This window comes from Kryptolebias marmoratus, linkage group LG20, assembly GCF_001649575.2.
Source record: "Kryptolebias marmoratus isolate JLee-2015 linkage group LG20, ASM164957v2, whole genome shotgun sequence".
NCBI classification, from domain to species: Eukaryota; Metazoa; Chordata; class Actinopteri; order Cyprinodontiformes; family Rivulidae; genus Kryptolebias; species Kryptolebias marmoratus.
Window position 1 is genome coordinate 11,932,235 of NC_051449.1, and position 23,964 is coordinate 11,956,198.

The 23,964-nt window shown below is 38.2% G+C and overlaps 3 protein-coding genes across 4 annotated transcripts; all 3 read left to right on the forward strand.

Annotated features, from left to right (window-relative positions):
* The first annotated feature begins 921 nt into the window (after positions 1-921).
* Positions 922-3,260, forward strand: mrps14 (mitochondrial ribosomal protein S14). Its single transcript, XM_017422355.3, has 3 exons — positions 922-1,069; positions 2,317-2,481; positions 2,833-3,260. Exons 1-3 carry the CDS (start codon positions 1,001-1,003, stop codon positions 3,013-3,015), a joined length of 417 nt encoding a protein of 138 aa, XP_017277844.1. The 5' UTR covers positions 922-1,000; the 3' UTR covers positions 3,016-3,260.
* A 737-nt stretch (positions 3,261-3,997) lies between these two features.
* Positions 3,998-8,277, forward strand: LOC108239567 (calcyclin binding protein). Its single transcript, XM_017422354.3, has 6 exons — positions 3,998-4,137; positions 5,206-5,416; positions 5,509-5,605; positions 5,691-5,790; positions 7,083-7,177; positions 7,341-8,277. Exons 1-6 carry the CDS (start codon positions 4,120-4,122, stop codon positions 7,501-7,503), a joined length of 684 nt encoding a protein of 227 aa, XP_017277843.1. The 5' UTR covers positions 3,998-4,119; the 3' UTR covers positions 7,504-8,277.
* A 631-nt stretch (positions 8,278-8,908) lies between these two features.
* plk3 (polo-like kinase 3 (Drosophila)) lies at positions 8,909-16,598 on the forward strand. Of its 2 annotated transcripts, none has more exons than XM_017422568.3 (15): positions 8,909-9,311; positions 10,200-10,307; positions 10,421-10,537; positions 10,769-10,898; positions 11,035-11,122; positions 11,507-11,602; positions 11,705-11,900; positions 12,031-12,157; positions 12,305-12,420; positions 13,333-13,453; positions 13,563-13,646; positions 14,089-14,251; positions 14,418-14,547; positions 14,670-14,780; positions 14,865-16,598. In XM_017422568.3, the coding sequence occupies exons 1-15, from the start codon at positions 9,060-9,062 to the stop codon at positions 15,060-15,062; spliced, it is 2,037 nt and encodes a 678-aa protein (XP_017278057.1). In that variant the 5' UTR covers positions 8,909-9,059; the 3' UTR covers positions 15,063-16,598. The 2 variants fall into 2 exon arrangements, with proteins under 2 accessions (XP_017278057.1, XP_017278058.1); XM_017422569.3 differs by having other exon boundaries at positions 12,308-12,420.
* The last annotated feature ends 7,366 nt before the right edge of the window (positions 16,599-23,964 follow it).

Sequence of the window (23,964 nt, forward strand, 5' to 3'; positions counted from 1 at the left end):
AAATAGCATTTTAACTATGATATACTGCTGCTGTCAAATGACAAATCTGTTTTTTTTTTTACTTTCAAAATTTTAAAACTCATTGAAAACATTTTCTCCAGCCACATATTTTATTATCATAAATATATATATATATATATATAAAAGATTGATCGTCTAGCTCAAAAAATTACAACAATAAATAAAAAAATCTTAAAATCTATCTAGGCTCACTTTTTTGTCATTTAAAATATAATAGTTACATTTCTTCACAGTTTTCCTAGCCTTTATAATTGTTGCTCTTCAGAGCAGTGAGTGTTGCCTGGATTTTATCATGGTAGAAATTACACAGCAACACGTCCCGCCTAGGCTCCAAAATAATGACAACTGTTTGATGAAATCTGCTTGTTTTTGGTTGTTTAGTCTTTTTCCTAATTTGTAAAGCTTTTAGGACAACATCAATAATAATTTAAAAGAAAAAGAATACAAGTACTTAAAATACATACTGGCACACACAAGAGCCCCACTAAGTGATCTGGGTAGGTCTGGGTCTAAAAGGACTTAAAGTGGGACTTCAGTCAGACAATTAATTTATTCACCATGAGGAGGTGAAGACTGTTCCTGTTGTGAAGGGGTTCATGATGACTTAAAATAAAAAATAAAAGAAATATGAAAGAGCTATACTGCCATCTGTTGGTGTCTAATTAGTACCACGAGGATTGACTTTTTTTTGTCAGATAAATGTGTCTTGGAAGAAGGGGAAAAGGACACTGTTAAACGACTGTGGACTTAATGATTAAATACCCTCAACTGGGAAATATTAATGACGGAACTCACCTTTCCGAGGTAATTATTTTTTTATTTTAATTTCAGAACTGTTTTAAATCCAGAGAAAATGGGGCGAAATGCACAGCCGTCAATCCTCGACTCTTTTTGACCTGAGGAGGGCAGCATTTCGCCACCGTTCCACTGTCCGGCGTCAACCACGAAGAAGAAGAAGAAGAAGAACCTCCTCTCCATCATGGCTGCCAGCAGATTAGCATGTTTGGGGTTAAAGTCCCTTTATTCTACATTTTGTGCACCAAAGCAGGTAGTGTATATATGTTGTTTCTGCGCTTTTTTGGAGTGGGTTTGCGCAGACCTGACACAAACTGCGAACGTGTCAGCGAGAGTAATTTAGCTGTAACTAGCTTTCTAATGTTAGCTTTCATGCTAATTACACTGGAACTCACCTTGAGCAATAACATTAAAATTTGCAATTTTATCTCGTACTATTTTACGTTATTTTCGACTAAATGAAACTTAACACGTTTCTACATCCTACTTTGAACGTAACAAAACTAAGTAATTGGTTTGTTTTGAAGTGTTGACCCGCTTTTCTTCAGTACATATTAAGTCGATCTAGGATTTCTTTCAAATTTATAACCCAACATATATCCTCAGGCTATAACCCATTTAGATAGCCATTCAGTCGCCATGGTAAAATTTTCATTTAGTGGTTTCCTTAATTTTCCTACTTAGATATGCTGAATCTTCATCATCTTTGCTTGGGGATTTTCAGATCTCACTTACTTGGTGTGTCAAATCTTTGCCATGTTTTTTAAAGTACACACGGTTGTTATGTAGTTGATATTTGTTCTCTAACTTCTTGATTCACATCACAGATATGTGTTCAGTTTTAGCTCCACATCATGTTTATCTTCTGTCAAACTGCAATAAATCGGTTTGGAAAGAAATGTTACATTTTGCACAATTTTTTAATCCACAATCCTTTCAATTGAACACAGTATGGTATATAAAAGTCATCTTAGAGTTTAAAAAGGATTTATGTTTAATAGTTTTAGATCACCATTTACTTTTTCATGGCTAGAGGACAAATATTACGACACTGTAGTTAATAGTTACTAATCAGTGGCTGTTTCAAATGTAGAAAAAAAAATTATTTATTTTTTATTCTTGCATTTGTTTGTTTTCTGACCAGCACCCTGTACACACTTAATTCTTATTATCAAAATGGAGGACTATATTTCTAAAAAGAATTTTTGAACCACCAAACTTGCTTAACAGTTATAAGACTCAAGCCTACACATAAACTATGAATAAGGGTTGGTAAATAACTAGCATGATGATTTATACTTTATTTATAGAGCATATAGCAGTTCAGATAAAACTTAAGTTAAACCCTTCCTGTAAAGATCTTGTTGCTTTAATGTAAACACAGCTGCACAAAGTCGTTCAGCTTTTAATGTTTGGAATTGTGTGTCAAACAAAGTTTGAACTGTTCGCTCAGTATATGACCGGGTTAGGTGGCAGTAATTGCATGTTGATGTTGAGCAGGCACTGAGGAGCTGCTGGGGAATGGTGGAGCAAGTGAGAAGTCACTATGTTGACTGGAGGATGCTGAGAGATGTCAAGAGAAGACAGATGGCATTTGACTATGCAGATCAGAGGCTGCGGATTAATGCACTCAGAAAGAACAACATCCTTCCCAAAGAGCTTCAGGTAGAGTGCGGTATTTCCATTTAAATACAATTTAACAGGCAATGAATGGTCTATAAGTAAAATGTGATTTTGAGAAATGCTCTTCAGTGTTTTCATTTAACTTCAAAGCTTTTCTGTTAAATAAGTCATTATGTCATACAAACTTCACCATAAAATGTCTGTAAATATTCTTTTGTTGTCTAATTTCTTATTGTAATCGTCACCATAGGCATTTTTTATGTACAGAGAAGGTATTTACTAAAATCATGGTGTTGAGTTGTTTGATGTGTAGAACCAGTAACTAAGGTGATTTCAGTTCATTTAAACTGCAAACAAATGAGTCTTTGGAAATCATTGCAACATATTTTGCAGGCAATAGCAGACAAAGAGATTGCAGCACTCCCCAGAGACAGTTGCCCCGTGAGGATACGGAACAGGTGTGTGTTGACTTCCCGGCCTCGAGCAGTGAAGAAGAGATGGAGATTGAGTCGTATTATCTTCCGGCACCTAGCTGACCACAATCAGCTGTCTGGGATTCTGAGGGCGAGGTGGTGACTGCGGCCTTGTTGGATACCGTCAGACTCTCTCCTGACAAGATGTTAAACTGGTCAAAAGCAGGAAGCCAGAACATTTTCAGTTCAATCTTCTGGATATATTACATTTGATGTCTAATAATTTGCTTTTGTTTTCTTGTGGCATATTTAAAAAAAAATCTCAATAATTTGTCTGACAATAATTGCAAGTGTCCATTTAACTCACTGTCCACAAAAATAGATGAATAAATATTACTTTGCATTACATTTTTACTGCCTTTTTTTTCCTGTGGAAATTATGTGGACATCAGCATTTTTTTAACTGTGGTTAACAATTTTTTCTTAAGAATATTTTTACTTGATAAAGCAAAATATGTTAAGTAATTGTAGCTACCTACCATAGCTAACTTTCATGTCATTGTTTCTAGTGTTAGTTGGATTTAATTGCCCATTAAAATGATTGTGTGCTTATTGCCAAGAGAGTATTTTATTGCTAAAAGGCAAGAGGCTATAAAAAACAAAGATAGATCATGTATGTCAAAAACACCTGTACTTCATTTAATCAAATGAACTGGAGCCAGTTGTTGAACAGGTATGGCAGTGATTGATGTGTTTCAGCTATCAATCAGGTCTTTAGCCATTAAAAAAATCAGGTCTAACTTCTGGATCTTTAAGCAACCATATAGGTAGACCCATTTTGTTTCAAATGAGTCAGGTTTATGTTGTACATCAAGCAAAATACAACAAGAAGATGCCCAATTTACAAAACGGAATTAAACATTCACTATCACAAACAGTGTTAAAACCAGGAAAGGTGGAAGTAAACTTATCTTTTTAAGAGAATAATGGTTAAAATAAAAATCCGTTATTGTTTATTTTTATGTAGGCGTTTGCTAGATAAAATGCAATGTATTTTTTTTACAAACATGCTTGTGCACCCATAGTTTGTTTACTACAGCACTAAACCGATGTTAACTCTTCTGGCCAGGTGGTGGCGGTACTGAGCGTACAGCTTTTGGTTGCCAACCACTAAGAACAGAAGAAGAGATTCACTATTCTTTATTGACACATCTGTGACTAGGGGGCAAACGTTCATCCGAACACACCTGATAAGGACAACACCAAAATGGATTTAAGCGAGCAGGTGAGCATTTTTTACCCAACCAGAACACGCAGAGACAAACACGACTTGGGGTGTTTTTGTCAGACATAGTTGAATATACTGGATGTTAGCGATAGCAGCGCGTTGCATGCTAGGTCTGAAAGCGCCGCAAAACTCCATGTGGGGAATTATATTTTCGTCTTTATTTCCAAGTCATGTCGTTTTGCTAAAACTAAAACGCCTATTTACTGGATATAATTATACTTTCTAACCATGGTTGGCAGAGTGCGCCTGAAGCTTAGTTGGTAACGTAGCTTGTAGCTTTGAATGGAGTTTGCCAGAACATTCCAGTAACTTCATGCTAACAAGCTACAGCAGTGCTGGACGTTGGAGGCTGTTACTAAGCAACGGCACGAAAGTCAGGATGTTTTAGTAAATATTCAAAATATCTAACATCCTTTTAGCTAATTAGCTACGTTGTTCATCATCATGTGATATTTTAGAAAGTAAGCAATGTCGTTTCAAGGTGCCTTTTGCTGCTACGTTAATCTATTGGTTCTACAAGCCCTAACTCATTGTTATCTTAAATTAAAAAAAAAACATACACATCTGCATGTCTTATGCAGTTTTAGCTGCTTAATTATTTTAAATGCTTAAGTTTTTCCCAATTCACAATAATTGTTTTTTTCATATAGTAGCAATATTGATAAATATATATCAATATGTATCATATAAAAGAAGACTTAGTGTTTGCTTTGCAATAATTTTCCAATGCAAATGTTTGTCATTCAGACTCTGTGAAGTGTACACCTCTGTAGGAATAAGTAATTTTGTTTAGGCCCCAGAGATATTGTTTACATCAAACAATATTTACATTTTAATATAAAATTGTGACTGTATAATAGCATTTTATATTGTTATAGATGATATAAGTTAACAAACAAATGTACTACCAGAGACATTAACAAAGATATCAGATGTCTTAAGGTCATGTCCATTTGTTTTCCCAACACTGTAGATGGGGAGGTTAACATAAGGGAAATGGCAAATTTTACACCATAATATGTACTGACACTAACATGTTGCTGCTATTTAATTTGTCCACTACAGATTAGTCAGCTAGAAGCAGACTTGCAGGAGCTGGGTTCCCTGTTGGAGAAGGCAGAGAGGAAAAGGGTGCAGGAATTGTTAAAGCAGGAGCAGAAGAAGGTGGAGAAAGAACTCTCAAGCAAGCGACAGCAGCGGGAGCAACAAGCCAAGAGAGATGCAGAGCCTTCTGCAGCGTCCAAAGCATCTTACACAGTGAAGATCACCAGCTATGGTAGGGGGCTGTTGTTTACGATGCGTTTATGAAAGTGTAACAGCTGGAAAAAGTATTTTTAAACTGTTCGCACTCTTCCATCTTTTCTGCAGCGTGGGACCAGTCTGACAAATTTGTCAAAATTTACGTGAATTTGAAAGATGTGCACAAAATTCCATCGGAAAATGTGGAAGTGAGCTTTTCAGACAGGTAACGTGGTGATCTACAGGTAACATTTGGCGTGTTCGCTCTTCATGAAGTATGCAATTAAATGTACTTATTGGCTCTGTTGCAGATCATTTTCAGTTTTGGTGAAAGACCTAGATGGCAAAAATCATCAGATGACCGTTCTCAACCTGCTACATCCAATCAATGAAAGCGACAGCTACAAAAAGGTGAATGAAACTTTCTTTTTTTTTTTTTTTATTTGCAAGGGAGGTCATACCTTTTTATTGTTGGTCTGTTCCTTTTAAAAAGCAGCCTGTTGCTTGGTTCTCATCTGTTCTTTGACTTATCTTACAAGATTTTGTCATCACACTGCTCCAGTTAGTTCTTCTTTTTTTGCCTAATTTAGATTATTATAAATCTGATATATTTGCTCTTTTTAACGTGAAATAATCATTTTACATCAATTCTTTATCAGCAAGCTTTGAATCAAAAGTCTCTCTTATAAGTAAGTGGATTTACAGTAGCCTTCAGTTAATTTTTCTAATAATTTGATGTTGTGTTGCCAGAATTGTGTAGGTTTTGGTTAAATTTAATGTTTCGTTGCTAAGCTAGCTCTCAAAGAAAAACATCAGCCACTTATGTAACAATCTGTGAGGTGCATAACTACCTCTTTAAAATGTTCATCACTGTTTTAATGCAAAGAATGTGCATGCATTTTGCTTTATGAAATGCAGTCTTAATGTTCAGTTTATTTTGTCCAGTTGACTGTCTCTCATTGCCCTTTTAGGACGAGTAACATTTGCTCGTGGTTTTCATGAACTGATTGATTTAAATAATTTTACTCCAGATTCTTTGATGCTTTTAATCTGTGGCATTGATATTTTTATAGCGCAGTTGTAGTTCATTCCTCTGCCATTTGACTTGCTTGCTTATTGTCTTTGCTTGTCTTAATATTTCTCAAAAAAAGCAAAGGCAGACATTTTTTATTAGAGCTCAGTTCAACCTTGTATAAATAAGTGTTTAAAAAATATATAAATAAATAACTGAATTTAGAAGAAAGGCTAAAAGTTACACAACTGGCTACCCATTGATAATAACACCACCTCTTATTGCAACATTTTGTTCTTTTTTTTGTTTTGTTTTGGGCATATGTGAATGTAATATTTGTTTTTTTATTTTGTCTTAGCCAATATTTTTAGTCTTTTTTTTTTTCAGATACACAAAAAATTTGTCTCCACCAGCCAGAGACAAATTCCTTGTGTGTTCTTTACACACTTTGTATATAAGAGTGATTCTGATTTTTGGTAAATTCTGATTTTAAGTTGAAGTAATGATCCTTAACAAATGAAAGCATTTAAAATGACCTTTACAAAATGGTTTTACTGAACACAAAGCCAAATACCTGTTGCCAGGTCAAATAAAAGCACTCATAAAACGCTACTTCAGTGATCACATTGTATTTTTTGTCCTTATTTAGATAATTTTCCATAACCAAAAGTTCTGACACTTTTCCTTCCAGATAAAAACTGACATGGTGTTGGTCATGTGCAAAAAGCAAGCAACAAAGAAGTGGGAGTGCCTTACCTCAGTGGACAAGCAGTCCAAAGAGAAAGAGTAAGTTCAAACTATTTAGTGGACATGACATTTGAGCATCAATCAGTTTTGGCCAAGATTGAACCCACAGCACAACATGCATGTGCACATATTCAAGACAAGAATGCCGCTCAGAAAAGCGTGCAAGTGCCGCTGTAACATATATCCTCTTCTCTCTCAACAGTAAACCCAGCATGGATGAGAATGCAGACCCCAGCGAGGGCCTCATGAGCATGCTGAAGAAGATTTACGAAGAGGGAGATGATGAGATGAAGAGAACGATCAACAAAGCCTGGTCAGAGTCCCAAGAAAAGAAGATAAGAGGGGAAGAAATGATGAACTTTTAAATGTTGATTTATCCACAGCAGGACCAAATTAGCACTGTGGGGGGCTCCAAAATTTGTGACTAAAATATTTAAAAACTCCAGCTCATAAATAATAGGTGAATAATAATGTCTAAGGCCTGGATGAACTGGTTCCACCCTGCTATAAAACCCAGGCTGATGTCTTGTTAGTCACGGCTGTCATGCATAGATGTCTTCATTCATTAAAAGAGGAAACGCGTCCAACAGATGGCAGCATTGTCACAGTGATTCATTGTTGCTTGTTTAAGATTTCAACACTCGGGGAGGAAACTCTGGGAGTGCACTCTGTTTTTTATCCATAGGAGGATTGGATGTTAATGATTTCCTAGCTATGTTTTTCTGCCTCTTCAAGTTTTTACACCTGTCTTAAATTTTTCATATTTCCCTTTTTTTATGTTTATCATTCCATTCACAAATCAAATACTGCCCGCAAAAACAGAGATATTATTACATCAGCCTATTGTAATAATTCACATTTTTGCATGCATCTTAAAATTTTATTGATTTTATTTCATCTTGTTGCAAAGTAAAATGACAAGTCTGTGTAATTCCACAATGTGATCTTTTGTGTTGTTTTTTGTTTTTTTTTTGTATTGTCAGACAGTTGTCCTCTGTAACTTCCATGTATGGTTGCACTGTTTGCATTGTTATCATCTTCTCTCAATGTGGAAAACATTTCTTTGGCTGTTGTCTGCATTTGCAGTTCTCAGGTCGTGAACTTCCAACACACATTAAAGTCTGGGTGCATTTATCTTCTAGCTGCGTTGTTTTTTTTCACATTTCTTTAAGCGAAGTTGGTCGTAATAAAACATACAAGCTTTCATTTCAGTAAGTTTGTTTCAAAGAAAATAATAAGTAAGTTTAAAAGGAATTGAGTTACAGTTTTGCAGCTTATTTTGCTTTTGTAGAAGGTTTAGCTAAGTCCTTCAGAGCTCCAGTTGCAGATTTGTCCACCAGAGGGCAGCTGTGTGCACAATTTACATCACACAGGAGAAATTTAGGTTCTTCTGTGTTGTGGTTTTGTAGTCACAAGTGAAATAACTACTTTCCACATCATCAGAATTTGTGTTATTTGTAAAAATCTTACTCTCAATTCATTTTATATTGCCCAGATTATGAGGTCCTGTTTCCAGGGGCTGTTATAGCATATGATATTTAATTTATTTGCCTCATTTAAGAAGCTAGATGAAAACTCGAACCCTTCATGGGCTCCCTGTGTGAGCTACAACACAGGGTTTTTTTTTGTTTGTTTTTTTTTTTTTTTTGACGTTTCATTCATATGCTTCAAGCTGTGATGGAGCAAATCATCTGGGTTTTCTCCATCAGTTCGCCCCGCCCCCCTCCGGTCTCCGTGACGTCACGCCCCCCTATATATCCGGGAGCTCTGAGTCCACAGACACGCCAGAAGGAAACAGACAGAGAGGCGCCACGTTTCACCGAGCGTCAGGCTGCTTAAAAAGAATTATAAGCAAGAGAGAGAGAGAAAAGAAAGAAGGAGCGGCCATATATCATTTAAACACGGACTGTTTTAGCGTTGGATGGATTCTGGCTGTTTCTCCGCGGCGCAGCGTCTTTCGTGCCACAACAACATGATGAATGCGGATTTATTCAAGCCTGTTCCGGAGCGTGGACTCCAGCAGCAGCAGCAGCAGCAGCAGCAGCAGCAGACCTCTGCTGCTCCAGCGAAAAACAGCAGGAATAAACCCGAACAAGCCAAACCAGAGATGGCCCAGGTGGTGACAGACCCCAAGACGGGAAGGTCCTACAGCAAGGGGAAGCTTCTGGGAAAGGTAGGAAGCGCTTTAACCTCTGCTTTTACACCAGGCTGCTTCAGTAGTTTGCTCTGAGCAGATGGGTTTTCAGTCTGAATTAATTAGGAGGCGTTGATGCTGAATTAGAGAAGGGGGGGAAAAAAGAGAAAAAACCCTCGTGGTGGATGTGACCAGTCTCATATCTCATATCTCTTTCGCTTTTCTCCTCCCTTCCTGTGCGCGTTTTTGGTGAATGAATCAGACGCAAGGTGTGTCCAGCTCCACATGTTGGAATCTCAGGAACACTCCTCCTTTAATCCCTTTTTTTTTTTTTTAAAAAAAAAAAAAAGGCCTCTTTAATCTATCAGACAAGTCTGGACTTATTTAACCCCCCACAACAAAATGAGCGAAGTGCCAACGTGTTGCCGTGTCGGGTTTTATTTATAATTATTTTTTATTTCTTTATTTATTTCTACCCACCCCTCCTCTCCTCTCCTGCCTGCCGCAGAGCTGGTAACGTCTCCGTCACTTTCACGGTTAATGAATGCAGCAGTGCGGTCTGCTTCATCCTTTACCACCAACCCCCNCTCCAGATTTGATTGCATCAAGAAATAAAATTAAGAATAAAAAAAACAGCAGTTTAAAGCGGACTGAAGCAAATCAGTCTGTAGCACCGCCAAAGATGTCGCTTATCTTGAATATTAAATGATGCCAGCATGTTCACCGTGTTTGTTTGTTTTTGTCCACACAGAGCTTCTAGAATTGGCTTAATTATTGAATAATGAATCATTCTGATTGCTTAGACTCGAGCTGCATTGATCCTCCAGTGAAAGATTTACCTTTTTTGAGGCAGGTTATTTATGACCGTTGCAGGGTTTCAACCTGCTGCATTTTTTTTAATACCCCCATGATTCTGTTTCTCCCAAGGGTGGCTTTGCTAGGTGCTATGAGATGACAGACCTGTCCAACAACAAAATGTATGCCGTGAAGGTGATCCCACAGAGCAGGGTCTCCAAACCACACCAGAGGGAAAAGGTATTCGACTTTCTTTTCCAGGGCTTCTCCTTTTTTCTGTCTCTTGCATAATAATTTAAAAAAAAAACAACGACCATGTATTCCCAGACTGATCAATTGTTCAATGTCGACAGATTACAAATGAGATCGAGCTGCACAGAACCCTGTCGCACAAGCATGTGGTGAAATTCTCTCATTATTTCGAAGACCAAGAAAATATCTACATATTCCTGGAGCTCTGCAGTCGAAAGGTGAGTCTCGGAAACCTCCAGAATGTTCGCGCTGGCACACACAGTGGCATGATTGGCATTGTTTTGTTTTTTTTCTTCACCTATTTTTATTTAATGCATTTGGGTTTTCCAGTAAATGTTGCTTCGCTGTTTATTGTAAAATTGCGATTCGAGTTGCGTGGGGAGTCGTCAGGAGGTGGCCTCTGCCCCGCTGACAGGACTAACAGTTCATTCGTTGTTCTGTCCCCGCAGTCCCTGGCGCACATTTGGAAAGCGAGGCACACGCTGACGGAGCCCGAGGTGCGATATTATCTCCGACAAATCATATCCAGCCTCAAGTACCTCCACAGCAGGGGGATCCTGCACCGAGATCTCAAACTAGGTAAGGGTGTGGGGGCCGTGTGGCTCACTGTAAGGAGATGGGACACCAAAAGGCATCCCAGGTATCCGATGTGACCTTAGTCATGCACATGTCATTTGTGGAATGCTGACTCAACAAAAGCGTCCGTCTCTTTCAGGGAACTTCTTTGTCAACGAGAACATGGACCTGCGTCTGGGAGACTTCGGCCTCGCTGCCAAGTTGGAGACGGTTGAACAGAGAAAAAAGTTAGTATTCTTTGGGAATTTTTATTTTTTTTATTTATTTATTTTTTTGTAGAGGTGCTTTAAAAATTAGGCTATTTTCCAGATCGCATACAGTCCTTTTGGTTCTAAGAACCTTAACTAAAACCCATTACATCAGCACCTAAGCACTTTGTTCCTCCTACAGCTTTCCTCCAGTAAGTACCCAACTGAACCGGTTTCCAGGCGGCAGTTGACTGTAGCGTTTAGATCAGAGTTTCAATACTTGTTTGACTTCTTCCTGTGGAAGGCTAGGGGAGGAAATTCTTAAACCACATTTATTGTACCTGTTGCAAAACACCGAGACTGTTTAGCATTCTTTGAGGTATTAAGTCGAACCATTGTTTTCTTCTTTTTTTTTTTCCTCAGAACAATCTGCGGGACTCCAAACTACCTGGCCCCAGAGGTGCTCAACAGGCAGGGCCACGGCACAGAGTCCGACGTCTGGTCCCTCGGATGTGTCATGTGAGTTTAGGTTTATGGCTTTATTTGTGCTTCATGATTTTTATTTTTTAAACCCAGATTATTTCATAAGCTGACAATGTTTATTGGGTTTCTTCTTCATAGGTACACACTGATGTGTGGCAATCCTCCATTTGAGACTCTTGACTTGAAAGAGACGTACAAATGCATAAAGGAAGTTCGGTACAACCTTCCCTCCACAATCTCCCCCTCTGCACAGAGACTCATCTCAGGCATCTTACAGAAAAATCCCAGTGACAGACTCACTTTGGATCAAATTCTAAACCACGAGTTCTTCAAAGTACGTTAAAGCCGCCACGGGCTCTGTTACTGTAATGAAATGTGAGCTTTTTTAGAGCTTCTGTTTATGATTATGGCGCTTCCATTTTTCCTCACAGTCCTGTTTCTCTCCCTCTCTCTTCTGATTTCAGGGTTTCACTCCTGACAAACTTCCTCCCAGCAGCTGTGTGATGGTGCCAGAGCTCCATCCTCCGAGCCCTGCCAAGAAATTCTTCACTAAAGTCGCCAAGAGCCTCTTTGGCAGGAAGAAAGCTAAAGGTAAGCGGTGATCATTTAAAGTAAACTTCAAAAGGTGCCTGAAACTAATAATAAACCGACTGGACTGTATTCATCAAGCATTTGAAACCACCTACCACCTTGTGTAAACGTGTGACCACAGTGTGCTGAATTTTTCTGTCTGTGCAGCAGATAAGATCCCAAATGAAGACAAAGACGACAAAGACATTTCCAAGCTGGTGTCGGGCATCGTCAAGTGTTCAATCAACCGGCAAATAAGCTATAAAACCGTGGGACCCAACGAGGTACGTCTTTCATCTTTTTGTTTGCTTCTCTTGTAAGAAACTGCCTTTTATTTTAAAGAACAAGTTCCAAATTTGAAAAAAGCTATCAGATTGACCTTAAAGCAAGTCTACAGCAGATGTTGCGTTGTCCTGTAAGTTATGACTTGTATACAGTGTTAACATTTATAGCTATAATTGTTTTAATTAGGTTTTTGGGGCATCCTTGTGAAGATTTGAAAAGTTCTGTCAGGTTTTGTTTTCTGCTACCATACACATAATGCACTTCATTAAAAAGGTTGCAGTCGTAATTAAAGCAGATACTAAATGCCACAGCAGCAGGATGCACAGTTGGCCTATCCCTAATCAGACCGGTCTGGTTTGTTTGCAGAGGCTGATAGGAGCTACATTGTTTTCTTTTGGCAGTGAATGTCCCTTTTATCAATGTGCTGAGGCAGTTCTGAGAACCTTAAATGGAGTCAGTAAAGCCTTAGCTGGAAACTAATATTCTCTCATGTCAAACTGCGCAAAGCAGCATTTGAAACATTTTTAATGTTTGAAACCAAACGTGACTTCTCTTGGAAATGTTTCGGGCTGTAAACATGCAGCTTTGTGGTAACATAACATAAGAAACAAGAAACCAACGGAGCTGCGTGCGAAAATGGTTTTGCCTCCTTTGCGATAGCAAGGAGTCGCACAGCATTTTAAAAACTCAAAACCAAAGAGGTGCCAATTAAAGAGGTGTTAGAAGCTGCAACGTCGTTGCTCCTCCATAGCAAGTTTGCAAGCTTTCTAAGAGCTGCTTCCTCAATGACTCGAGCAGTTTCTGTCATTTTGATTCCACACATTTTTTGGCAAGGATTCCTTTCCAATGTTCTGTGACTTTGTTGGTGTGACTGCATGTTTTTTTTAATTCTAACTTGTCTTGCTGCCCAGGTGCCCTCTCCCTCCGGTCAGCTCGTCAGCACTGTGCCTCTGGAGCAAACGCCAGCTGAGGAGGAATCCAGAAAGTCCATCTCCCGCTCCTTCAAGGGCACCATGGCCAGCAGCAGTGAGCGTAGGTTTCACTTACTGTCATAAGACATTACTTGTATTTAGTTTGCTGTGTTTTTGTTTTGTTATTGTTGTGATTGACATTTTGCCTTTTTTTTCTTCCCTCCCTGCAGCTTGTGAGGATGTCCTGACTCCTGCAGCTGTTGCCGAAGCTGCCATGAAAGTTCTTAAAAACTGCCTGGCCACCATGCCTACAGGTGAGCTTGAAGCACTTTGGTAGGATAGCAATGTTGATTAGCAAGTTTAAATTTGATAGGGTATAATCATACGGCCTCCTCTTTATATCTTGGATCACTGAGCAGCAAAATGCTGCAGCTCGTCTTTACAGAGAGCTTCAGCTCATTAGATACAGAATCATTCAAGTAAATAGGTGCTCTTCCAGGATCATTTGTTTTTTGGTTGTTTTTTTTCCCTATTGCATTAGCTATTAAGTCCTTGAAATACCTGCTGACTCATGCAGCTCTGAACACATTTTAAGCTTTGCCTTTGTAGCTTTAAAATCCAATTTGCTGAATTCTAGACTCTACAAACGCAAAACGAATGTATACATTTAGCAGCCTTTTTTTTTCTTCCCCCTTTTTAAGGGTAGTATTTCACTAACAGTTTTTTTTTTTTTTTTTTTTTTTCCCTTCCTGTCAGCTAATAGAAACCCCCCCTGCTTGTCCAGGCCTCAGTCCTTCCTGTGGGTCACCAAATGGGTCGACTACTCCAACAAATACGGTTTTGGCTACCAGCTGTCGAACAAAACCATCGGTGTGCTCTTCAACGAGGGAACACATCTCAGTCTTTGTGACCAACGCAAGTAAGTCTATTTATAGTTATTCTGCATCGCTTTAGTTGAAATGTCAAGTAAATGGACTCGTTTAAAACTACTCTTGAGCTTCTGAAGCTTTCACATAATCAAAGCTGGGAGTGTGATTTCAATTCTAAAGTATCTTCTTTTTTTTTTTTTTTTTTCCTCCGAACAGGACGGTTCACTACTGCTTGACCAACAACAAACACTTTACTTTCCCAACCCACTTGCTACCTGAGCAGCTTCGGAGCCAGAAACAAATTGTTGAACTCATGGCCAACTACATGGAGCAGAACCTGATGGAGGTATGAGAAGTAGCTCAGGATCTTAATCTTAAAATGTGCATTAATATCTTGTTGCTGGTGCCTTTTTTTTTTTTTTTTTAAATGTTAATGTTTGCTAACTAAAACCTTTCTGTCCTCCTCAGGGTGGAGATCTGCACTGTGAGGAGCAGCTCTCTGGTTCTCCTCCTCTGCTCCTTCAGTGGGTGAAGACGGACCACGCTCTCGTCATGCTCTTCAACAACGGGACCCTACAGGTGCAAGCAAACTCCTAAATGTTACACTTTAAGTGCCACTTTTTGGTACAGGTTTCCTAACATGTTTGTGGCTGGTTTCTTTAGGTGAACTTCTACACGGACCACACAAAGATCATACTGTGCAAGTCGTCGGATGACTCCTACCTGCTCACCTACATAACCCGCGAGCGCATCTCCTACACGTACCTCCTCAGCATGCTGAATGAGACGGGCTGTACCTCGGAGCTACGTCACCGACTCAAATATGTGGTCCAGCTGCTCCAGCACCACACTGATGCCTGAAAGGACTGTTAAGCACCTCCTTCCCAGGCTGAGTGGTTTCCGAAGCAGGATGGACCAGTTAAACTTTTTGTTTTCTTACCTAGCCTGACGGGTTGATCTCTCAAGGCAGTGCAGAGGGCGAGTGAAGCCTGTTGACTGATGAAAAGCTGCTCAACTTGACTGAGTGATAACAATCTTTTCTGGACGATAAGTTTGAATGATCTTTATGAACGTTGAGCGGTTCTGAAGTTTTCCCCCAAAGAAGCAGCTGTCTCGTGGGTTTGTGCCTACCCAGATTATGCCTGGAAGGTATCGATACCTTGCCTGAAATAATGGATTCCCAGAGTGGGCTTTTTTTTTTTCTGTTTACTCACTCGAAACCACAGCTGTTTGGGTGGACCTTTGAAAGCCAATGACCCTGCAGCTCGTCGGCCAATAGCCGACGAGTGCAGGTACGGCATTTCAAAGGTGTCTTAAACACTAAACTTGTTCCAAAAAAAAAAAAAAAAAAAGCTTACTAACAGAACTGGGTTGACCTTGTGGTTGAAATGCAGTAAGGCTCACTTTTCCAAAAGCATTTTAGCAGCAAGTTCTTCCTCCACATAGACTGCAACTGTGATCATTCAGCTGAGTTGCTTTCGGAATCAAGAATAGTTTGACTTGTGAAAGAACCTCCTACCCTCAGTTGATTACTGGCTTACATGGCACACAATTTCTTTTTCTTTTTTCTTTTTTTTTTTAACTGAGCCAGCTGGATCACTAGGTCTTAACCTCACATGCACAAGTAACATTTCTGACCTTACTATTATATATATATATATATTTTTTTATTTCTGGCTTGAGTTCTGAGAGTCATTGCTTCTCCTGCTCCATGGTCACCTTTTTTAGTTTTATTTCACTGATACGGTACACAACATGGACTACGGGAGCAACACAGTTTTTGCACTTTTTTTTTTTTATGACCAACTTTGTCAGGAACCCCATTTTATGCAGTCACTTAAATTTTACTTGTTTTTAACTAGCTACCAAGTGGTTTGGTTTTAAAGTGTTTCAGTTTTAAATTCACTTGCAGAAGGTGAATGTGTGTGTGTCCGATATACACACACACGTGCCAGTAAACAAGTCAAACTGAGGGTTGGGAGGTGGGATAAAAGTGCCTTTCTGAGGGATGTCTGCATAGTGCAATAATAACCTGTTGATGAATGTCGAGCCGGCTACAAACAAGACTTGAGATGGGTTTTACTGGTGGAATTTACTTTTGTGCTTTTGAGCCAAGTTTAAAAGTAAATCCAATAGCACTACACTCTCACTACCTGGTATAAGCTTTTAGAACAACAGTTATCATAGAAGTATATAACCCAATAATATCTAACTATGGAAAGAAGAAATCATTGTACTCTGTCGTACTGTACTGTAATCCTTATCGGTTTACATTGCTTTCTTGATCCGGAGTTGTATCCCTAAAAACTGTGACCTGGAATGCAAGTATTTTTACTTACAAGTGTTCCCAAAAAAAAAAAAATCAAAAACTCAACATTGTGAAAGCCATCTGCCAATTCAGAAGAGTCTTTATTTTTTTGGCACATATTGTCTCGTTTATTTATATTTTTATTTATACATGTTTTCTTTTTATTTATTGTGTAAAATGTTATGCTCTTGACACGAGGAAATGTTCGATTCAGATCACTTTTCTTTTTTTTTTTTTGTTTTGTATGTGATGTATTTTGGGGGAAAAATGGGACAAAAATAAAGTTTATTGAAAAAATTTGCTTCTGCTTTCCGTTTCATATTACACATTTCAACATGTAGCATTTTCTGATATTTGTTTATTTCTTGAACTTATGTCAACTGCAGCAGCTTATATTGTCATAGCTTCTTCATCTAGAATTTATTTTTCCAAAATGATGGGGGAGCTGGAAAGCATCTTCAAACTTTCATGGAAAAAATAAGTTTGTTTATTTGGATGTGCCACTATAGCTGCCAAAAATTTTTGCTTGATTCTTGAGTTTTAATTTTCATAGGCTAAAATAAATTCTTACCTTTTAAAATTGAGCTTTGTGGGTTCAAATCTTGCTGCGCTGTGATCTTTAACTGCAAGAGACTAAATGTTACATTTGTTTAACACAGTGGAGTGTTTGAAATGTGCCCACTCAGAAATGCAGCCTTGGCATGCCTAATAAATCTTGTTTGGCTGAGTTGTGATTAGGCCTGCAGCTGACTCGTATAGCTGAGGCTTCACAGAAGACTTATGGTATTTTTTTTTTCCTTCCTTTTCCTGTAATCACTGATGCAACGGTCCCACCAGTAAAGAGTTGCTGTAGATCATGCCTCCAAACTATGCTACAGGCATTAACCTCTACTTGGTTATGTACATGGATTTATTTTTTTTTTGGTATCCAGCGAATTCTGTCATTTCTGAACCAAACTTGTAGAATAAAACAAATCTAACTAAATCCAGCTAAAAACGATTAAATGCCTGCCATCCCTTCAAGGGTTACATATCGTCTGCCAGTTTTGATGCCAAAGTTTTAAGCTAAAATCATTCTATGTTTTGGTCAAACCTTGTATATGATGTCATGCACAATCTCGTGAGATCTTGTGAAACGTGCTAGTGCTCTGAGTATGTGTTGAGGATGACTCTTAGCTACTAACAGACTAAATATTGGCTCAATATCTGGAAACTTACTTGACTTATAGCAATTTCTGTGTTTGCTAAGTTTAATTAGCTTCGTTGGACATCTTGAATTGGGTTGACTCCAAATGTTAATAGGTTGTAGATCTATCCTGATCAGTTTTGGTTCTGGAGGGCCACTATCCTGCATGTTTTAGATGTCTCTCTGCTTTGACACACCTGATTTGAATGACTGAGTGATTAACAGGCTTCATTAACAGCACTTGAAAACCTGCTAAAGAGTTGGGAAACAACTAAAACATGCAGGATAGTAGCTCTCCAGGGCCAGGATTCGACACCATTGTTGTAGATGTTTAGCCTATGATAATGTTTTGAGTTTCATTAAAATCTGTCCAGTGATTCACAAGAAATTTTGCTAACAGACATAAAGAGTTGACTGTAACAGTTAACGTCAAGGTTTCAAGCGAAAACTGTGTGCAATGTGTAGTGATTGAAATATGTGTTGGGATTGATGTTCAGCTACTACTATACCAAATTTTAGCTCAATAATTTAAAAACTGGCTAAGGTACAGCCATTTTTGTGTTTGGTTGTGGTGGCCATCTTGAATTGGGTTAATCGGTTGTCGATGTACATCCAATAATTACTTTCTGAGAGTTTCATTAAAATCCATCCAGTGGTTTAGAGATAATTTGCTAACAGTCCAAACAAACACAAAGTCTGGGGATGAAAAGGCACAAAAGTGTCTTGTCATGATTTTTGCTTACAAATTCATCACTGTTACCAGTTTTTAGTCACAATACTTTCAAAATGTCTTGAGAAGATGCATAACAAATGCCATAAGAATAAAAATCAGGGCACAAAAAGCAGAACCAGTAGTTTAAAGTTTACTCTGAAGGTCTTCTACATTTTGTAGAAAGCCACAGGATAAACCTGTTCTTCTTCATTGGCTAAAAAGTCTCTGATGCTCTTTTATTGCCTTTTGCTTGTACCATATATGGCTATGGGGTGTCTCTTATGGAATTAAAGACACAGTAAAGCACAGTAATACTATCTATAGGAAATTTTATCATGATAACCATAAAGACTGATAATGAGTTCATCTCTTGTGCCAACAGCCAGAAAAGATAAGCTCAGGAGGACTAAATCAGCTGATTTATTTTAATTTTTTTTTAAGCTGAGAGGATAAGACACTTTCTCAAAGTGGTAGTGATTAATCTACTGTATCTGCAAAGTAATAAAACAGCAGAAAAGAGAGAACAAAAGTAAGAGGTCATCTCATATCAAGAGGGCAGATGCAATGTAGGTAACAGCTGTGACTGTTTCTGCAATATCATGCTTCTGAAACTGTAGAGAGTTTCTGATTGCTTTTTGTTTGTGGAGATTAAAATCAGTGAATGTTTTGACAGCATGTGGCCGTTGTGTCCAATGTGAAAAAGGCAAACTCATGCAGGATCTGCTCTCGTGAGCTCTCATGTGTGTCATCACCACAACAATAATCTTGTGTTACACGTGAAGCGCAATTTTGTGCAATTATATTTTTTTACGACGCAATCAAGTCCTGAGCGAGATCTGCAGCTTGTCTCGTCGATAGACTGGCAAAAAAATAATGTCTAAACATTGTCTAAAGTGTGATTTATTTGAGCTGCTCATTCAAAGGCTTCTGTACGCACAATTAAAGTTAAGGAAACTACTTTGTTCAACAGACATATTTATTAAAACAGCTAGGTAAAACTCTGATAAACTTCAGTTTCTATAATAGACTTAAAAAGTTTATCCTGAAAGTCTAGGCATTTAAAGTAACTCATTTAATAGGACATGGAAATAAAATTTCTAAAACTTCTTGTTTTCAAAGGGGGTAAAAATGGTTTCAAACCTGAGATTTTTTTTAATGTACCCTAAATATAAAAGAGCAGTTCAGATGTGAACACTCAGTATCTGCAGAGAGTCTCTGTTTCGGGATGAAGAAGGAAATGCGTTGTTGACGTGACTGAGAGACTCACGTTGTTGTTAAAGACTGAGAAGCATGTTGTACTATCTGCAGAAAGAAGCAAGTTGTTCTGCATAACTTCTAGTTATCATTTTTACGATCATCAACAAGAGCTTTACGGCTAAACTGACAACTACTATTCAAAAAAAAAAAAACTCACTTCATGTTAAGACGGACAAAGTACATGACAAAAACAAAATCCTCCACAGGTGCTAAAATGCTGTAACAGCTTTAAGACAAGTACAGATGCCCAAATGAATAAATATGGACACTGATTTGTGATTTCATACATGCACACGTACGAAGAGATGTTTTGAAAAGAGTGAAGTAGTACACATAAACAACTGAGTCAGAGAGTTCACCACGTGGGTCACAAGCTGACAGCACTGAGAGAGAATCCAAACAGCTTCACACTGACACAGATCCAGTTTGACTCACTGCCGCTGTCTGCGTTGTAAGACAGGTCTACTCTTTAGCCGCAAAGGTCTCAAAAGATCAACACTTGCATATTGCCTATTGCTTTGCACTCACAAGTTTTAAATAGACCATTTTTGATTTGTTAGTATGTGCTGGGGCGACCCTCAGATACGACTACTCCAAGTTTTAGCTCAGTATGTGTACAATTGTCTGATTTATAGCCAGTTTTGTGTGGAAAATAACAAGACTTCATAACAATCTATTCAAACCAAGGAGCTAAAAAAAAGGATGTTGTTCACAGCAAATCTCTAGTGAATAAATGAATCCTTGAGTTATGGTCAAAAACATCACATGAAAACCTAAACCCTAATTCATCATTGTCTATTTATGAGCTAGAAGGGATTTTTTTTTATTATTATTAATATTTTTGCTTAATCCAATAAAAGTCATTTTAGGTATACTTAACATATTGCATTTTCAGTAATCAAATAATCCAAAAATAAAACACAAGATCTCCAGCCACCACTGCAACAAGCCCAAAGACGTGAAAAATCTTTTATGAGATCTGGAGGAACAATTTTAGATCTTTTCTAAAATGAAAAAAAAAAAAAAAAAAGTAATTTGTTTAGGACATAGCAACAATAAGATCTTTAGACAGTCCGCAGCAGTTTCAGGACTGAGTTATTTCCTCAGCACTGTTCACTGCACCTACTGTTATGTACCTGAATGGCACTGAGCCAAACTTCCCTCAGCAATGTAATTTCCCAGCCACCTGCTCCGGCAAAGTCATCTTGCCTCTGTCTTCTTTTTTATGCTTTTAGTCAAACCACCTTGCTTGAAAACGCTCCACACTATCATAAAGCTTGATGGGCCACCCTTTGTTGTTATTCAGATGAAACTGCATTATACTGCATTATCTGCAGTATACTGTATAATAAAGGGAGTGTGACTTTGACAATGACACACTGCTGACACTCGGCAGCTCCGTCTGGTGTCACATACTTAATTAAACTCATTAGCCAAAAGGTGTCACTTTTTCAGCATCATCCCATTTAAATAATGTTGACAAAACTTGCTCAAACTCTTTTCTATAACTTTTGTAAAAAACAAAACAAAAAAACATTTGAGAGTGTCCTCCTTGGTTGGCACGTGAGTGTAAATAAGAGTACAGCACCTACTACTGTACACTCTCATCTTCATTTCCTACATAAAGTATACTCAAATATCTCACTCTTTGTTTGACACTAATTCCCTTAATATTTTACAAACCTCATGGAAGCTCTCTGCGGTCACCCAGACACTCCCCAAACCAAAATGAGTGAACAAGGAAGGCTAAACCTGCAAACTCCAACAGTCTCATGACGCAAAATAAGGTGCAAAAGAGTACATCGAAACGTCCCACATAACTAACATGAAATATTGCAAAGCACTTTAATCCAGTTTCTATTTTCACTTGATTTTACATTTATTTGTTGTCTGTAAATCTGATCCACAGCATGAGAATCCCCCTCCCCGTCTGGCTGCTCCAGATTAATCAGGCATCTAATTACATCAACTGAACAGACCGACTTGTTTTTAGTTACCTAGCAGGTATCAGTGTTTAATCATTATTAATCCTAATTTAAACTGATGTAATTGAATTAGGGCCAGTACCCCCCTAAGCAGGCCCTACAATGCTCAGTTATTTAAATTTGTCTTGCACCTTCATTTTCCTTCATCACTCTGCTCCAATGTCTGTTTCTTTTTTTATTCTTTTCTCAGTTAAATGTTTTTTAAGCAGCTTTATTATGTTATGTTTAAAGCAATAGTTTGTATCTTTTAAAGTGGAGTTCTGTGGAAAGGTTATCAACTATTATCTCACCCTTTGGACATAGCTCTTGACCTCAGGTTTGGAGAAATAGTTTAATTCTGACTTAATTCAAATTAGATAGATAAAAGTCATAAAACAAGTAAGAACAACACTAAATAAAAGAAAAACAAAATAAAATAAAATCAGCATATCCCAAGTGTCAAAAGGATAAGACCCTAGGATGGATCTTAAGGAGAGATTTAAACAGAGAGAGAGACCAGAGGCCTATCTAATGAGGTTGTTCCACATTTTAGGAGCAGCAATGGCGAATTGAATTATGGTTATTTGCAAGTACAAATAGTGGCTGCGGCAGCTGTAGAACAGCCTGGTGCTCTTCCATTGGAAATATTATATTTCTGCCATAATAACATCTTGATAAAAAATTATTAACAATATAAAGATTTATAAAGTTGCATTTGCTGGAAACATTATGACATGTTTAAGATTTATGGCAGCAATCCATTTTGGTCTTTACCCTATTTGGACTAGCCATTAGCTTGTCAAGCCAGTCAGAATAAACTTTAATTCTCCAAAGGGAGGTTGTTTAAAGAGGCCTGTACAACAGGTAAGACTTTAATTGTTCATAGCCTTTCTACAGAACTTCACTTCAAAGGATCTGAACACGCTCTTTAAGTATTCTCGGGCATGTGCGATTCTCACAGCAGCAACACGTTTTTGTCTTTTACAATAGAAAGACAGTTCACAAACACTTGAAATGATTATGCTTCCCGTTTGAGGGTTGTGCGTGTTTCCCCCTCACATTTAAAAGAAGAATGACTTCTCTGGTCCATAAAATCTTTGAATGTGAGTCAAGACGAAGCGGGTGGCACTGCTAAAAAAAAGTCCATTCCCTTCCTTCCGTTACTGTTTCACTGACCCTTGGCCCCGTCTTGTTCCTGCTCTGATGTGTGTGTTTGCACTGGCTGAGGTTTACCCCTCATGCAGGATCCAGTTGCTGATGTAACATTTCTCCCTGTAGGAGCTACGCTCAGTCCATCACACACACTCATCTACGTCACACTGCAGTCCTACAGGAAACGTGTGTTTCCTTTTACAAGTCAGCTTCTGTTTCCCATTAAAAGCACAAAGGAGAATGCCATCCGCTGTAGTGCGGCCAGACTGAAAATTTCTGTCCACATTTCAGTGACTCAGTGGGGACTTGCAAAAAAGGAAGTATTTTCTTGGACTACTGAGCCGTTTATTAAAGATAGACTTTTAGAGCTTTTAATTAATTTTATATCCATTGGATCAGTTGAAATTTGGTATCACCAAGAAGATATATGCTAAGCTGTTTGAAGAGAAAGTATGCCTCTACAATGAAATTCACATGTGCCATAAAGAATAAAGCCTTTTTGTAACACTGTCCCCAAAACATTGGGGATAGTGTTTTACTAAAAAAACATTCTTACAGCATATATTCTTATATTGATATCAATGATTCTTGCTAGAACTTGTCATACTCATACACATTTCACAGCCACGTAGTGGTTCAGATTGACACATATAGTTTTGCAAATTTTCAAAATTATTACAAAATTAATTTCAAAAAGTGGCAACTTGATGGTGCATTCATTCATAGAGTGTCCTTTCTACTGAAAGGCTCTGGGTTTGTTCCTTGAGAAATGGCTGGGGAGTTCTGTGGAATCGAAAAAACATACATGTTTGGTTATTAAATTTGCTTGAGGCGTGAGTTTGGGTGTGCGTGTTTGTGTTTCTGTATTAGCCACCTGTGAAGGCGTGTACCTCAGCTTTCACTAAATGGCAGAGATAAGCTACAGCTCTCATCCCTCAACAGGATGTCACAAGTAAAAGGGATAGATTTGAAAAATAGATTAATAAAGACAGAAAAAAAATCACTGTGCTCTAACCTGTTGGGACATATAAATGGACATGAGCAGGGGACTTTGGCAGTGGGATTCTTTTGGATTCTGTGGGTTGCAGAGTTGGGCTTTCCACTGGCCTTGTTCCTGTGCTTCATGTAGCTGCTCGGTTGGAATGGGATCTTAGAAGTTCAGAGGCAGCAGCCGTTTTTTATGT

Bases quoted from the DNA above. Each gene is read 5' to 3' on its own strand.
- mrps14 (XM_017422355.3), top strand. From the start codon at position 1,001: ATGGCTGCCAGCAGATTAGCATGTTTGGGGTTAAAGTCCCTTTATTCT. The intron at 1,070-2,316 runs GTAGTGTATATA...GATGTTGAGCAG, and splicing joins CATTTTGTGCACCAAAGCAG to GCACTGAGGAGCTGCTGGGG. The intron at 2,482-2,832 runs GTAGAGTGCGGT...CATATTTTGCAG, and splicing joins TCCTTCCCAAAGAGCTTCAG to GCAATAGCAGACAAAGAGAT.
- LOC108239567 (XM_017422354.3), top strand. The intron at 5,417-5,508 runs GTAGGGGGCTGT...TCTTTTCTGCAG, and splicing joins AGTGAAGATCACCAGCTATG to CGTGGGACCAGTCTGACAAA. The intron at 7,178-7,340 runs GTAAGTTCAAAC...CTCTCTCAACAG, and splicing joins AAGCAGTCCAAAGAGAAAGA to TAAACCCAGCATGGATGAGA.
- plk3 (XM_017422568.3), top strand. From the start codon at position 9,060: ATGGATTCTGGCTGTTTCTCCGCGGCGCAGCGTCTTTCGTGCCACAAC. The intron at 10,538-10,768 runs GTGAGTCTCGGA...CTGTCCCCGCAG, and splicing joins TGGAGCTCTGCAGTCGAAAG to TCCCTGGCGCACATTTGGAA. The intron at 13,454-13,562 runs GTAGGTTTCACT...CCCTCCCTGCAG, and splicing joins CATGGCCAGCAGCAGTGAGC to CTTGTGAGGATGTCCTGACT.